Source organism: Tachypleus tridentatus, chromosome 2 (assembly GCF_004210375.1).
Source record: "Tachypleus tridentatus isolate NWPU-2018 chromosome 2, ASM421037v1, whole genome shotgun sequence".
Lineage (NCBI taxonomy): Eukaryota > Metazoa > Arthropoda > Merostomata > Xiphosura > Limulidae > Tachypleus > Tachypleus tridentatus.
This window is the reverse complement of record NC_134826.1, coordinates 124,184,048-124,200,796: the sequence shown is the minus strand read 5'-3', so window position 1 is coordinate 124,200,796 and position 16,749 is coordinate 124,184,048. Positions and strand designations below refer to the sequence as shown.

The 16,749-nt window shown below is 33.4% G+C and overlaps 1 protein-coding gene across 3 annotated transcripts in view; it reads right to left on the bottom strand.

The window, feature by feature from the left end:
* Positions 1–320: 320 nt before the first annotated feature.
* The window catches only part of LOC143245017 (nose resistant to fluoxetine protein 6-like), a 29,815-nt gene continuing 13,386 nt past the window's right edge, over positions 321–16,749 (bottom strand). The window contains exons 6-15 of one of the 3 annotated variants that reach the window (XM_076490764.1): positions 16,504–16,671; positions 13,774–13,867; positions 13,296–13,391; positions 11,592–11,757; positions 11,139–11,218; positions 10,715–10,861; positions 8,390–8,516; positions 7,752–7,926; positions 1,844–1,986; positions 321–691 (exon numbers count right to left, since the gene is read on the bottom strand). In XM_076490764.1, coding sequence (XP_076346879.1) covers positions 563–691; positions 1,844–1,986; positions 7,752–7,926; positions 8,390–8,516; positions 10,715–10,861; positions 11,139–11,218; positions 11,592–11,757; positions 13,296–13,391; positions 13,774–13,867; positions 16,504–16,671 — 1,325 coding nt within the window. In that variant the 3' untranslated portion in view covers positions 321–562. The remainder of the gene's footprint in view (positions 692–1,843; positions 1,987–7,751; positions 7,927–8,389; positions 8,517–10,714; positions 10,862–11,138; positions 11,219–11,591; positions 11,758–13,295; positions 13,392–13,773; positions 13,868–16,503; positions 16,672–16,749) is intronic. The other 2 variants (XM_076490765.1, XM_076490766.1) reach the window with 2 other exon arrangements.

The window sequence follows — 16,749 nt, the reverse complement described above, 5'->3', positions numbered from 1 at the left end:
CAACAACAAAAAACTATATAATGGACTGTCTGTGCTTTGCCAGCCGTGGAATCGAAACCGATTTTTAATATTTTAAGCCCTCAGACTTACATTTGTAGCCTCCTCTAGTACAGTAGTAAGTCTGAAAACTTGTAACTTAGAAAAACTGCTTTGTGTCTATCATATGATAGACACTTTTAATCCTATAGTCGATATCTTACATTTAAATTTATGATACTGAGCAAAATGTGAATCATAAGTACTTTCAAAATCACTCAAGGCTCATGTTTTGCGAAAAAATTAACGCCATTTGTCATACATTAAAAACAAAAATAACCTAATCTTGTATATATATATATTATTTATTTATTTCTAATTGCATTAATTTTAATTATTATGCAAATTATAAAACAATTTATTTTAGTTTTGCGTATATATATATTTCATAGCTGATAATTATTACTGTGAACATTTCATTGTTCTGGAACGAGAACAGTCGATCCCTTTTGGTGATTATAGCGATTTTCGGTGTTATTCGAACGTACAGCTGACTTGTTGAAAAGTTATGTCATTAATCCGGTTGTCATCGTGTTTGGCGAGAGCCACGTTTTAGTATCAGCTTTTCTAAGCCCATCATAGGGACCTCGAATGCCAAAGAAACCATTAACGCAATGCCGTAGGACCAGACAAGGAAGGCAGTGAAGCAGGAAACCTGTAAGCAACAACAAATTAGTTTCAACTTTCAAGTTATCGCCATCTTTACCCACTGTTCGTTACAGGTGAGTTTTATTTATTGCACCATGCTGAAAAAATCTTATGGATTTTAATGTGTTACAAAATTCAATTTCAAACCGATCAATAACAATGGGTCATTTTTTAGGTGAAGTACAAAGGAGACCTCGACTATAAATAATAGGATTAATTACAGTATTGATAGTATTTTTGTGTGTAATTTATATGTCATTAGGGACCCCGTGACAAACACTTATGACCTCACAGTAATAGCAAAGCAATTTGACGTATAAAAAAAATAGATAAAATGTGTATAGGAAGAGGTATACGGTCTCCGTCGGTAATCATAAAATTAAGCCTATCTGTTGAAAGCAGATAAATCATTTCTGGCAATATCTGAATTGTAAACTTACAGACGTATTAATTTTGTTCCTTTCTTTTGTGATATAATACTTACGCAAACTTTGGGAACAAAAACAACATTAAAATAAAAATGAAATGGCAGTTAACTAGTTGTATAATATTTGAAAACATTTTTTTCTCATCTCCCTGACCAGAATTTTAAGTAACTGCAGTAATAAGGCTAAACAATATCCCTGTTTTACCAGCGGGATAAAGTGTCATTATATTTCAAGAAGAGGAACCAGTATGTTGTTTGTATAGATTAACATTATCAGACATTTGCAACTTAAATCGCATGATTGTCCTGTGCCACTAAAATCTCTCTCTTTTTCGTGTGTGTGATTACAAAAAAAAAATATACTTTTGAAACAATTAGTTTTGGTTTTAAACTCCATTATACCAGCAGATTTGTTTGATGTAAGTTTTTCAAAGGATATTTGCAATAACATTTTAAATAACTCATATAAGAATGTTCATTGTTTGGGTGATTTTTAACAACAAACAAAACTTTCAAACATGAAGTGCAAGCCTTCGAACAAGACTGTAGAATCTCTAATAATAATGATGTTTTTCACTTCTATTTGGCACTAGTTATATAAATGTTTTGTGACTGAAGAAACAAACAATTATTTTTTTTAGTTTCGTCATTATATTATCTACAAGTTGTAGATATATCGTATTCCGGGTAAGCACATCTGTATAACAAAGAAAGAAAATACATTTTACTTACCATTGTTTCGTGTGAAAAATATAGCAGTGAGTTTCTGCTTTGAAAGTACCAAAATAATATCAATGGATGTATCAAATAAGCGCAATAAGACAGGCGACTTAAAGGAATCCAAAATCCCCAAGACAATATAGTGTTGATAAAACCTAATGGAGAAAATAAAAGGTTGTAGTCATTAAATGTTGTCACGATATAAAACTATAGTATGACAATATTTGGAATATGAATAAAACTTCAGAATGGTGTCACTTCTTCAAACTTCATAAATATTAAATTATGAGAGAGGCACGGCATGGCCAAGTGATTAGGGGGCGCTTGACTCCCAAACTGCGGATTGTGGGCTCGAGTCCCCGTCACATCATACATTCTCGCCCTTTCAGCTGAGGGGGCATTATAAGGTTACGGTCAATCTTACTATTCGTTGGTAAAAGAGCTAGCGGTGGGTGGTGATGGCCAGCTATTAAATTAAGAATCGCTAGCACAGATAGCCCTCGAAAATCTTTGCGCGAAATTCTAAACAAACAAAAGTTCCATAATCACACTAACAAGGATTATCATAAAACCTCGAAGAAGAAAAGTTTAGATAAATTTAAAATTGTCAGTCAGAAGAATGCTCAAAAAACAAAATACTTAATAAAATTCAAACTGGTCCTTAACAGAATATTAAATTATTTTTGTAATAAGTTGAAGTTTGAAAGTATTGAAGTATTTTAAAAATACATTACCATATAGTAAAAAAACAGTAAAAACTGGCACACGAATGGGTGTTCTGAAGGGGCGGGTGTGTTTTAGGATGCAACTCCCTATGTAATAGCAATAAAAGTGATTGAAGATAATGATGGAACGGGATGGTACATTGGGTCCCCTGTAAATCATGAAGGGATTTTGAATGACGCTGGTAGTTTGTGTTAATTGCAACCACATAGTCAAGTTATTTATCATTAAGAATGCATCTTTTTTTTATACTACATAATTTTTTCAATGTATGATTGTGAAATATCGTTCCAAATGTTCTGCACTACTACTCGTAGTTCAACTAAGTTCTTTGATTTGCGTTTAACCTCTTCAGTTTCCATTTAAGCCCATGAGGTCTGATTGATATTAGCATCCCAACTTTGTACAAGCCAAACTATGGTTATGAGTGCTCCATCGGCCTCAGCGGTAAGGCAAAGAGCTTACAATACTGAAAATCGAATTTCTGTACAAGCGGTGGGCACAGCAAAAATTTGTTGGGTGTGTAGCTTTGCGCTTAACAAAAGCTTTTTCCTTGTAGGTTTCAACATTTTCCTGAGAGACTGACACGATGAAAATAAAATTGCTGGTATTTGTTAGCAGTCAGGAAATCATTAAAATTCAAACCACACTTTGCTACTGAATAAATTACCATGCATTGTTTTCAAACAATTATAAAAGTTAACGTGTAGATGACCTAGAAAGGTCGAAATGTTGTTGTCTGCTTAAAATTGTTAATACTCATACCAGCCGTTCTGGTAAGTGAAATAAAGTTCTCCGTGACAAGAAACGAAGATGAAACGGGAAAGTCGTGACCCTATTGTAAATCTACGTGCATATAAGATAAAAATTTCGCGAAGTTGGGGATTAAACAACGCTAATAAGAAAGTTTTTTTCCAGTATCATATAAGCAAGAGTTCCATTATAGTATGGTTATGCTGATATGGCATTGTTTTATTGGTTTGATGGAAGCCAATTACAGTGTAAACTATCAACATGGTGCTTTACTCTATGCAGTTCATTTTCACACAGTAGAAAGAAGGCAATATTTCAGCATTTTATTCACCGTTTCCATAATTTTATACAACACTGTATGTCACAATGGGCGTTAACAAAACAAAGTAAAGAGAGTGTTGAAGCCAAACATTGCAGGATAATAATATTATAGTAACATGTAAATACTCAATGGCATGTAAAGTAATTTACACAAATGGAACAACACCGAATTTAAAAGAAAATTAGTCGTTTCACATGTTTTTTCCAGTCCAACATAGAGTCCAATACAGATAGTTTTCCCGAAATAATTCATCCATATATTCCGAGAGGGAACCAAAGGAACTTCATGCGTTAGTTGGGCAAGGTTTGTTTGTTTCTACTTTAAAACTACACTATGGGCTATCCGCATTCTCAAGGCCCGGCATGGTCAGGTGGATTAAGGCGTTCAACACTAACTCTGAGGGTCGCGGGTTCGAATTCCCATCGCACCAAACATGCTTGCCCTTTCAGCCGTGGGGGCGTTATAATGGGATGATCAATCCCACTATTCGTTGGTAAAAGAGTAGCCCAAGAGTTGGCGATGAGTGGTGATGGCTAGCTACCTTCTCTCTAGTCTTACGCTGCTGAATTAGGGACGGCTATCGCAGACAGCCCTCGTGTAGCTTTGCGCGAAATTCCAAATTCAAACAATTTGCTCTCTCTCAACCGCGATATTCGACACAAAGATTCCATGAACCGTGGTGTCTGTCTGAATGTTCGTCTCTCTCCCATTTGAAAAGCTGTGCACGCAGGCGAAGCTCAACATTCACTTTTGAATTGACGGAAGAAGAGTCGTGAATAATGCTTATACTAAATTGTTTCGCATGCAGAATATTCTACACAACGTTTTTACGAATTAATAACACTACCATTCACATTTCAAAATGTGACGTAACTTATAGAATAAAATGTAGATTTACCGTATGTTATTGTTGAGCGGTTCTTGGTATGACTGAAATGCTCAACCATTTCCTCTTATTGTATAAAAAATAACTTACTTAGTAAAAGGTAATTTTATACAAGAAAATTAAATAAAATTCAGGAAACTGTGTAAGTAATGTTTACGTTTTTATGTACGAGAAAGTTAGTGAAATTTAAATCCTCAAACGCGTTCGCCGAAAATCCCGATTTACCTATCAGATCATGAGAGTTTGAGGGCCCGCATGGCCAAGCGCGTTAAGGCGTGCGACTCGTAATCTAAGGGTCGCGGGTTCGCATCCCCGTCGCGCCAAACATGCTCGCCCTTTCAGCCGTGGGGGCGTTATAATGTGACGGTTAATCCCACTATTCGTTGGTAGAAGAGTAGCCCAAGAGTTGGCGGTGGGTGGTGATGACTAGCTGCCTTCCCTCTAGTCTTACACTGCTAAATTAGGGACGGCTAGCACAGATAGCCCTCGAGTAGCTTTGTGCGAAATTCAAAAACAAACAAACAACTTCCTTATTGTTAGCTTATAATTTTCCACAAGATGTGGTTCCTTTATTTTTTAATCTAAGAATGTCGACGAATCTTGCAAGAATTTTAAACATTTCTGTTGTATCATACACTTTTATCCACTTTTGTATTATTTTTGTCCCAAATGAACATCCCCGAAAATTTGAAGCAAACTTCGAAAAATTGTAATTTCAAATAGCTAATACAACTGTTTAAAAAGCAATAGGTAATATGCTCAACATTATTTATTTTTACTAAACCATGTACAAAATCTTCCTATATAGTAGAATTAATTCGAAGTCAGTGATTTCTCATAATGGAACTACTGAAACTTATACCTTTGAAGTGGCAACAAACGAAACATTTTTATTTTCAGTCGAACATGGTTTATCTCTTTAAGAAAAGTGAAAACTTTGTTCTCCCTGTTCTACTTAACGACATCAATAAAATAAACAAGATGTCTTCCATACACGCACAAAAAAACCTATTATATAGTTTCGGATGGAAAATTAAAAGTAGTAAACCAAGGAATGCTTATACCAATGTCAATAAATCCACGAAAGAAGAAAGTGTTGTTTAAACAAGAAACGAACAACACTTGATGATATCTTATCTTTACAACTCTCCAGTAGACAAGCTATGGTTTCTTGAAAACAACGCAGATAATAACGTATGTAAAGAATAGACACGTAGTCTGTAAATGAAGGTAAAAGCATTTTGTTTAATTTTCAAGAACACTTGGTGAGATATAATGTTAGAAGAAAGGGAAAAGTTTAGATAACGTGAAACATGACGAAAATATTGTGATTAATAACAACAACTGTTTCGAAGGCAGTCGCACGTAAATATGTGGATCGTCCATAAGACACCAACAGTTACGTTAATTTCAATCGAAGAACTATAACATAAACTCGAAAAGAAGCTATAATATATGACATGAGCAATCGAACATTCCAGCTTCTCTGATTCAACAAATAAAACCTTCGTATAAGCGAATACCAGAATCTTATGATCTCCCAAAGACGCATAAACTCAGGTTCCTTGTAAGGCCCATTGTATCAGTGTGTGAATCAACTACAGAGAGTAAACATCCATCATCAAACTTTTAAAAAAATCGAAATGCTAAAGGTAATCTCGAATTATTGACTGATCTAATGGAAGCAGCCATCCGTCGTACTCTTCCTGACATTTACGTCTGCTCTGAAAATGATATTTAATAACGAATGAAAGGTATATGTGTGAGTAATAAGGTTATGGTAGTTGTTTCTTTTGTGTCCATGAACTTTCTTGGAAAGGAAAAAAAAAGCCATGCATGACTAGAAACAAAAATTAACATTTGTTCTAAAGTCTGGTATTATTATTATTATTATTACGAACACCGAACTGATTTACACAACCATTTCAATCAAATGCACTTCAGAATTGTCTTCACTCTTGAAATCTCGATAAATATGGTCAAACTCACCTTCCTAAACATTCTGTTAATAATGGAAGATAAAACATGTACACATTTACACAGCAGAATATCATAAGAAATCGATAATTATAACATTTTGAATCAAACCATTCGCCTTCTGTAAAGATTGTTTGTTTAGAAATAAGCACAAAGCTACACAATGGGCTATTTGTGCTCTGCCTACCACTGGTATCGAAACCTGGTTTTTAGTGGTGTGTGTCCATAGACATACCTCTGTGCCACTAGGGTGCCCTTCTGTAAAAAAAGCAATGATTATGAAATACCTATATAGGATAAAACTAATATACTCGAACACGGAAACACATTATGATAAAACGGCTAACCTTAAACAAATTCTTCTATAACACAGTTTTCCAAATACACATATAATATATTTTTAACAATTGGAAGAAATAATTCTTCAGCTACATGAACGATACATTATGTCAATAATAAACTAACCAAGCAAATACATAAAGCTGTATAAAACATTCGATCTCTTATTTAGATTAATACAGAAACTAAGTTTGGCATTAAAACAGAATAGTACTCGATGTGCTTTTTATATTAACTAAACACTTCAAAATGAAAGTACTGTTTCGTAAATTCGTCAAATATGAGATGATATGTTTAACAAATAATGCCGTAAACTAAATAGAATGCATAGAATGTAAGATCAACTACATTGAATAACGGGAAGCTCTTCCATGAACATATCAATGAACGTACTTGGGACATAAGGAAAGTTGAAATGAGAATAAAGTGAAGTTGCTAAATATTATATCTTGAATCAAGATATACCAAAGACATGTAAAATCTCACAAGATCCAACATCATCTTAAATGTGAAAATTAGAGAACCACTTCTAATGAAAATGAACAAATATAACAGGCTGCCCCTCTCTTTAATGTTACTAAATTACTTTTAGATGATAACTTAAACATTACTTGCTCAATTTCTTTACTTTTATTCACCTTTCCCATATAGGTTTCCTTGTTTGCTTTGTATTTTTTTTTTGATAATATATAGTAACAATTATTTTCTCTTCGTAACACTCCCTTTGTCTATAACGCTTGGCTCTCTGTTGGTGACGTTCAACTTGGCTCAGTCGTTTGTTTCAAGCTAATGTCTAGAGTGGAAATCTCTGTCTGACGTTCACGGTTTGTTTAATTTATTCATTATTACATGTAGTATAATCCAGCCAGGATAACCTAATTTGAAAAATGTAAAAGTATTTATAATATATTTTAACCTACCTCCGTGACCTGTCACACAGGCAAAAATCAACCAGGCTAAACCAACTGCCCACATAGTACGTGACACTGAGAAGTAAAAGGCACTGACTTTGACCCCTGGATTAGCATGGTACATGCCATACAGAATACACATACATATTCCTGTAGCTAGCAACCAGCCGACAAGAACCAACCACTAGAAATAGTTAAAGTCAGTAGAATTTTATACACGAAAAATGAGCCAATCTTCACAGACATCAAATGTTATATTAACTACAATACTTTGTATACTAAAAAGTTTAATTATTATTATCATTTTTGAGTCGAACTTGATCATTTGGAGAAGAAATTTTGTTACTTTAAAAATCGTCTTAATGTCAATGAGTCTTAATTTGACTCTATAGAATTAGTATTTATTTTATACTAGCACACATAAATTGTAATAAAAATATATTTTAAAGACAAATTTCTGGGGACAGTGCAGTAATTATTTTTAATTATACGATATTGATATGTCAGGCTGATATAATTATCAAATCATCCTTATGTAACTTAAAAGAGACAATCAATAAAGGGTTAGAAAAGAGCGAAATTTACTTCTTTTTTTTTTTGGCTGTGGGCCTTTTTGGTATACAACCAGTGACAATGTACTATTATACCTTGTTAAGGAAATTTTTCTTCTTTTCTAATCTGTACAGTATGTATCCGAGTAAAATGCCGACCAGATAAGCACCAATCCGACACCAGGGCTTTTGGTAAATTGTATTGAAGTAGGCTTCTATAAGACTAAAGATGGGTTAAAAGTAACACTGTTTTGTTATTCTATTTCACCACAAATGCAACAGCAAGTTTCACTGAAGACAATTTAAGAAGAAATGCTTACAGAAAATCTGTGTGTTTTATTATTAGAGGTATTAAGCATGGGTAGATTATTGATTATAGAATAAACTCAAAAATCAATAATGTTCACCATTAGTTTACTAGATTATATAATTCGTGTTTTAATGCATCTGCTATTATGCGAAATTACATTATTGTATTATTGTCGCATTTGTAAATGATCACTTAAGTTAAAATTTTAAACTCTTAGTTGAACAAACAATTAAGGGGTTAAATTACCAAATATTATGAATTTTTGTCTTAGCATAAAACAGTGTGCAGTTAAAGAAGATCCATACTAGGTGTAATTCAAATGAAATAAACAAAGTACATTTGGTTAACATTCCCCTTCATCTCTAGTTGGAATGGCAAGTATATAAACATAGCTCGAAATGAGAGTGGTTCTTTATGACCACATATAGAAATAAGACCCAGAGTTTAATGCGATTGCGCGGAAGCAACATGTTTTTAATAATTTATGTATGACTGCATAAACAATGGTTGATTTTGATATTTTTGTCGCCTATGTGGTTTTTAACTATATTTGTCTTTTTAATATCAAATGTACGTCAGTTTTTCCAGACTTATAACTTTTGACTTCGGTCTTGTTCACTTTATTTGTTTCAATACGGTTCGGCTTTTTGAAGGACAACGTGAACAATAAAGTTCGAATGAAACCGAAATGAGTCTACCAGAGAAGATCGTCTCGGTTCATTTTGTTTGCTTATAACACTTTAATGTGAAAAGTGAGAAGTCTCAGTAAATGTTAATAAAACACTCCCATCCCCGTACCACAGTGGTATGCCTGCAAATACATCCGTGGTGGGCAGACCACAGATAGCCCTTCGTGTAGCTTTATGCTTAATACTAAACGGAAGTAACAGCTAACAAAACAAGAAAGTGAAACATAATTAAGAACTTCTGTTAATTTCTAAATGAACTCGACACATTTGTAAATAAGGCATATGCGAACAGTTAACTCACTCGTTATAGCAAACGAATAGAAATGAGGACATTAGGAACAAACGCATTGTGAATGCTGCCTTGGTTACAAGTTAGTTTATTTATTGTTGCTTGGAGAATGGTATTCACTGACCTGTCAAAATGCTTCTAAAGTTTAAAAGTGTTTATTATTATTAAGAATAACGTTGATGGTGTAATTGCATTAATAAAGCCTCACGTCCTAGTAAGTGTTCATTGTTTTAAGATGTTTACTTTAGATAAGGTTGCATAACTTTCATTTTTCTGCATAAATAGCAATTTTATGGTGCAAAATTTCAAATTGACAACTGGATAATTTTATTTTTGATGCATAATAATCAAAGTCCTGAACATAAATAAATATTATAGTTGTTTATTTCGTCACTTATAGTTTCGTGATAGTAAGCTAAACAAGACTATGTGCTCTTTCGGTAGTTTAACAAAACTGTTTCTTTATTAGTGTCTTAAGACAAGTAGTGAATTCTCTTATTTTAGGGCCGAAATTAGCCTGTAGTTAGCGTTTCGGGCTGCGTATTTGTAGTTAGAAATTTCGAGTCCACATTATACCCCTAAAAACACTGCACTTTCAACTGTAAAAATGGTAAATCATTCCGCTTTTCTGTTAAAAGTACCAATATAAGCGGTAGGTGTTACTTATGAGCTTCCCTCCCTTCGATGTGCCATTTTACATTGAGTACAGCTATGTCTGATCCTTAAGGACCCAGACTTTTTTTGTCATTTAGGCAGTGTATCGCTTAAACTGTTGTTTAAGTTAGAAATATTGAATTCACGCATGAGTTTCAACTGTGCCCTCGAATCTTCTGGTCAATCTTCATGTCAAAACATTTCTAACAAAATTAATTATAATTTTATAAATAACAAGGTTATCATATTCGCACAGAAGTAACTGAAAGGTATTTCTTCACCATCTTTTCAGTATTTAATTTTCTCTTTATAATTCACGTTTTATTCGTTTCCGCTTTTCTGCCACGGATATTTATTGTATATTTCTCTAAGTATCTTGAATACCTATGGTATGCCTTATAAGTTAATTTAAATGTTTGGCTTTATTTTTACTTAACTTTAATGATGAAATAACAATTACAATTTTCAATATTTCTTACGCTGCTAATTTTAACTGCTCATTGGGTCCAGACTGCCCTCCACGTGGTGGTGACGCGAAGAATCCGTATTTGATGGACAATAATCCCGTTATTGTAGAAGAGCTCAAAATCGACGCACAGGTAAGTATGATCCCAAAAAGGGGTTGACTAAAATATTTAAAATAATCGAACTATACCTGTTATGTTTGCACATATAAAAACAATAATCAATACAAAAACAGGTCATCAGTTAAAGCTTCAAGTTATGCTTTACTTAGAAAAAAATCACGGTGGTTTAAAATTATTAGAAGCAATAACAAATTCATCTTATAATACACCAGGTATACGTTTTTAAAGTTTCTTATAATGTTTGTGTATCGTTGTGAATAAAACTACATGTATGAAACATCTGGTCCACCTTGAAACGTAGAACTAAAGAACTTACTAGAAAATAGAGACAAGAAATATGGGAGAAACCAGATACATTTGCATGTCGTTGGCCAGGTACCAGGTTGGACCTAAACACTGAAAAGACAAATGCAAAAGACTGCTTTAAAAAATAAAGGAAAGTGGTAACTTTCTGTCAGTACGTAATTCTAAGTTAATCTATCCCTCACAAATTCTTAACACCAAAACATGCAGTTTATTTTTTAATAAAGAAACATGTACATTCAATCTAATCATTTTCGTACTTGCATACTCTAATTAATTATAACATTATAATGGTAAAATAATAAGTATATTACATACCTAATGTAGTATTTCTCTTGAAGCGTCGCGTTATAAATAGATACACAAGCATATTCAACATGGGCTCTCTGTTGAAATGGAATTGTATAATACATACACAGAATAGCTAACATGGGCTCTGTGACTGTAGAAATACAAGATATCTAACCTGTTCTCCCTGTTTGTTGAAGTTGTTAATATATAAGAGGTTGTACCACCAATTCTTTTTACACTTCTCTCCATCATATCCATCCTCTGACCAAAAGGGTCCCGAACTCAGGTGTTTCCAGAGAACTGCATCGAACGCTAAGACCATCATATAAACTGGTGTTAACCTGAAAGAAAATGAAAAAAAATAAGATACAAACGAAAGTTGCATTCGATGTTTGAATAATTTTATGGAGGTCAGTGTAAAGAACATCGGATGAAGTGAGAAAGGTGGGAAGGCGGAGGACGTTTGGTCAGTTCTTATGTGGTCAGGGAACTATAGCAATAAGTCGTCAGAAAATGATGAACAAAATAGCAGATTTCATTGTTTAGCCGCAATGGAAATTATAGATTTGTTTCTTTTTGAATTTCGCACAAAGCTACTCGAGAGCTATCTGCGCTAGCCGTCCCTAATTTAGCAGTGTAAGACTAGAGGGAAGGCAGCTAGTCATCACCGCCCACCGCCAACTCTTGGACTACTCTTTCACCAACGACCCTCAGATTAGGAGTCAGGTGCCTTAACCATCTGGCCATGCACTTGGTTTTGGAAAAAGGGATATTATTACATATAATGTAAAAGATGAGAGAAAGAACTAACTTAAAGATGAGGGAGTAATATGTTGCCGATTAGTATCAAAATTTAGTTTGAAATATGTGTTGTTTGTTACGTTTAAACTGTTTTTAGTTAATTCCTGATAACAACTTGTATATCATTGGTATAGATTAAAGGAAAGTGAAGTATAAATATAGCACAGTCTACAACAAATGGTATCAATATGTGATCGTAACAAAAACTACAGTGACTTCGTGCTTTATGTATGTCAATGAAAACGAAATGTTTTTATATAAACATTTAATTTCCAAAGTTACATCTGAAAATAAAATTCACCTATAAGTTACAATTGTGCAAGAACAGCGAGTAATTTACAAATATATTGGTGTCGCCACTTTCCAAGTTTCGACAAAGAAAAAAGCAAAACCAGGTGTATTATAGTAAATTTTAAAACTTACTAAGATCAGATTAAATAATTTAAATACAAGCTAGAAGTTCGAATAAGAAAATGCCACTAATGCTAATATTATATAGAACAGACACAGCGAATGAGTAGAGTGCCAGGTTTGTGAATCGAAAAGTTCTTTGTTCGTATCCCCTAAGTGCCAAAAAACAAAAAGATTAATATCCATGAGTATACTACGACTGTAATAGTCAACTCCCAGTATTCAGTCAGGCAAGAGTTTGGGTGTTTGTTGATCTGATCCATTCCCCCCAGTCGGTCAGTTGTAATTCAGGGAGGCTGTTGTTTAATGTGAAAATTATAATGACACTAACAGACTTAGATTGTATTTTAAATACCATTGTTATTGGCCAAACCTAATAAAAGGCTGGTAATATTTTCAAACACAATATTTCAGTAACCATGAAATAATTAATGAAGTTTCATTTATTCTTTCTTGTGCTATAGTACAGTAAGCTTATAACCCTACAATGCTGAAATCCAGGGCTCAATTCCCCCGGCAGAAAGAAATATGAAAGCTAACTGTACAGTTTTGCACTTTAAAAAACGTCATTTATAATTAAACAAATACTTTAACGTTTATTTAAAGTTGCTAGAAAATATTCAAAATGAAAATTTTTATTTATATGCTACTTAAAAGTTCAGCTTACCTCCATATCCGGTGTATATAAAAATGCACCCAGTATGAAACAGTTTTTCTATTTCCAACCGAATCTTTGAAGAACAAATAGGCCAGCAGTAATCCACTGAAGAATAAAGGTAGAATTAATATCTATTCAATTAGACAAAAATAACACAAAGAGAACGATGGGAATTTTAATAAACGAATAAACTGGGTATTGATAAAGGTAGAAAAATATATTTGTCGTTGAGCACAAAGCTAAACAGTTATCTTTCTGTGCTGTGCCCACTACGAGTACCAAAACCCGGTTTTTAGTGTTAGAAGTATTCAGACTTAACGATGATCTAGTGAGGGGCGACAGAAGAACAGAAAAATAAACTAGAAAGATTAGAGGTCGCTGGAAGATAGTGTCATGTTTCTCTAAAGGACACGATACAAACATAGCTACTGAATACTTGTACAGTTACTGTAACGTTCATTGTCATATTTATATAATTAAAGATCACCTTAAGAGGAAAAACGAATCCACAGAAAAAGAGAAGTTCGATACAGCTGTGAAGGCGAAAGAGTCTTTGTCCTTAACCGCTTCTAGTACGTTTCCTAGGAGAAGATAAAATGTTAAATATTACTAAGTAATAAATAAAAAGAAGGTAAAATATTTTTCTTTATGTATGAAAATTAGTGGAATGTATCATTTCAAGTGTATTAATTCTCTTACATTAAAGCATGTCAGTATAATGGAAGCTTATTCTTCTTAATATTATACATAGTAGTAATATTTAGTAAGTAGGTTGAATAATAGGGGAGTTAGGCTAAGAATTCTTCTACAGTAGGTGTCTGTGACTTTTTGACGATAAATTCAACCATAAATGAACAGGCACTCCACTTGTTTAAAAGTTACTTTATGCTTCATAAAGTATCATGTGCAGGACTTTTAATTTTTCTTTTGTGGTATAAGAAGTACTAAAACAAGTTTACCAAGGACATTATTAGTTCTGCGAAAGAATAACAACAATATACTTTTCATATTATTAAAAACCCTCCGTTCTTCATTTGGTATCTTTGCCATTTTTAAGCTAACAAATATTTAAAGTCATATTGTAAACATATCTGACATAGGGTCAAACTGGGGCGTAACGGTTCGAAAGATTCGACCCATTAACGTTCCTGATCTTCTAATTGGAATGTCAAGATTGATCATAACTGTATCTGACTATTAGTATTATTACTTACTAGTTTATTGTAATAACTTATTTTGTTATGAGTTAAGAAAGAAGAATTTAAAATATTTATTATTGTACATCAAGAAACAATCTGAAATATAATAATCACATTCTACTGTATATGAGCAATAAAGAAATGAAAAGAAATATTTGAAATATTTAAAAGAACATTTGTGTTTACTTAAATATTGATGTTTATCATATAATCAGTAACGATTCATAACACTGAATTTAAGAACGATGTTCTATGTATTTTGCTACCTATGAAACTACTTCTTCGATTGTCTAGCTAGTCAGATAACTGGGCACCATAACGTATATTGTAACACATCAATACAAAACTTCTCCAAACTATAAAAGACATAAAAGTCTATTGGAGCTGCAGCGGAAGACATGGCAGGTGCGTAGTCGAATGAAGTTGTTGTGAATTCACTTGTTCATTTCTTCAGTGTGTTTCTGAAAACTTGAAATGTTTCTTTATCATCTTGTTTAATAGGCTCAGCTTCGTCGCAATAGATTTTAGATCTGAAATTATCTTTCTTAATCACATATTTCACTTTGCGAATGGGTTGCGTTACTTTCCTAAGTGTTCTATTGCGATAGTTTTCTGCTCTCTCTGAAGAACATTGAAGCATATTCTTTACAAAACGTCTCGCCCTTTAGCTCTACTTCGTGTAACAACATCAAAAGAATAATATAATTCATCGGAAAGAGTTTTGACGTCCTTCTCCAGTCGATTGCTTGAAAGTTTGCAGTGAAACAAATACTTCAAATCTACACAGAAATGTCACTGTATCAACACATGAAAATCATTTTAATAAATTGCAACTAACCTTCTTCACTTGCAGAAAAATACAAGCATCGATGTTCACTAGATGTTGGCAGACAAAATTATTTTTAAAGAAACATTTAGCTAGTCATTAAAAATTGTATGAAATCTAAAATAATACTAAATAATATTTATTGCGTTTATATCTAAGAAACATATATTTCATTATATATCATTACTCTTTTTACGTTCTAGTGATATTGAAAATTTATAGCAGAACTAAAACAAAGACTACACGTGCAGTGGGTGTGTTATAGCATGCGTGTTATTAATATCAATCTATCTATACCTATATATACATAATTATCATTAACAATTACATTAATGTCGTATAATGGCATTTTTATACCTTAAGGGTAAAACATGACATGTGGTTTCGGTTTTCCGACTACAAAAAAGTATGTGTGTGTGCGTGTGTATGAGAAGAGGGGTGCTAGATACCTCGTTTTGTTTGTTTTGTTTGTTTTTTTGAATTTCGCACAAAGCTACACGAGGGCTATCTGTGCTAGCCGTCCCTATTTTAGCAGTGTAAGACTAGCGGGAAGGCAGCTAGTCCTCACCACCCACCGCCAACTCTTGGGCTACTCTTTTACCAACGAATAGTGGGATTGACCGTAACATTATGACGCCCCCACGGCTGAAAGGGCGAGCATGTTTAGCGCGACGGGGATGCGAACCCGCGACCCTCAGATTACGAGTCACACGCCTTAACACGCTTGGCCATGCCGGGCCCTAGATACCTCGAAGATGGAGTATAAATTACTTTTATCCTGCAAGAAAAAAACAGATAATACCAATTATTTTTAGGCATAATTAATGTTAAGCTTTAGTCCAGGTATAAAATGTTTCTGAAGTTTTACGAAACAAATCACTATATTATGATTTTCAAACGATGGCCATTTGCGTAGTGTTTTAATCTTGTTACCACATCAAAACATTTCTTATTTTCAAAACTTTTTCATAAGATCAAGAAAAGGACTTGAAGCTGCAAAAAAGTGTATATTGGCTGTGTGAAGAAATTTAATTTATGTATAAGTAAATCTACAAAAATCCAATCCATATTTTATTTACTTTTATAATTAATGCAACTAAATTTTTACCAACCAAATCTGTTTCATCTAGATTCAGTGCTACTGTAAAGTTCAGTAGAAGAACTATTGCTCTGTGTCGTTTTGGTTACTTACCAACAACCTGCATTGAAAATCTGTAAGTGTGGCCCAAGATAACCCAGGACATTGTTAAGAACCGAATTCCATGAAGGCAGTTTAACTGGCCCTTGCCTGGAGTGGTGTCTAAAATTCTGGCCCCATTTGTATAGACAGAGAAGCACATTAGAAATTTGGCTTGGTTACCTGAAACAATAACAACTCTTTTGACAAATATTTTTCAGATCTCCAATAATCATGCAAAATACAGACACTTATTTTAGT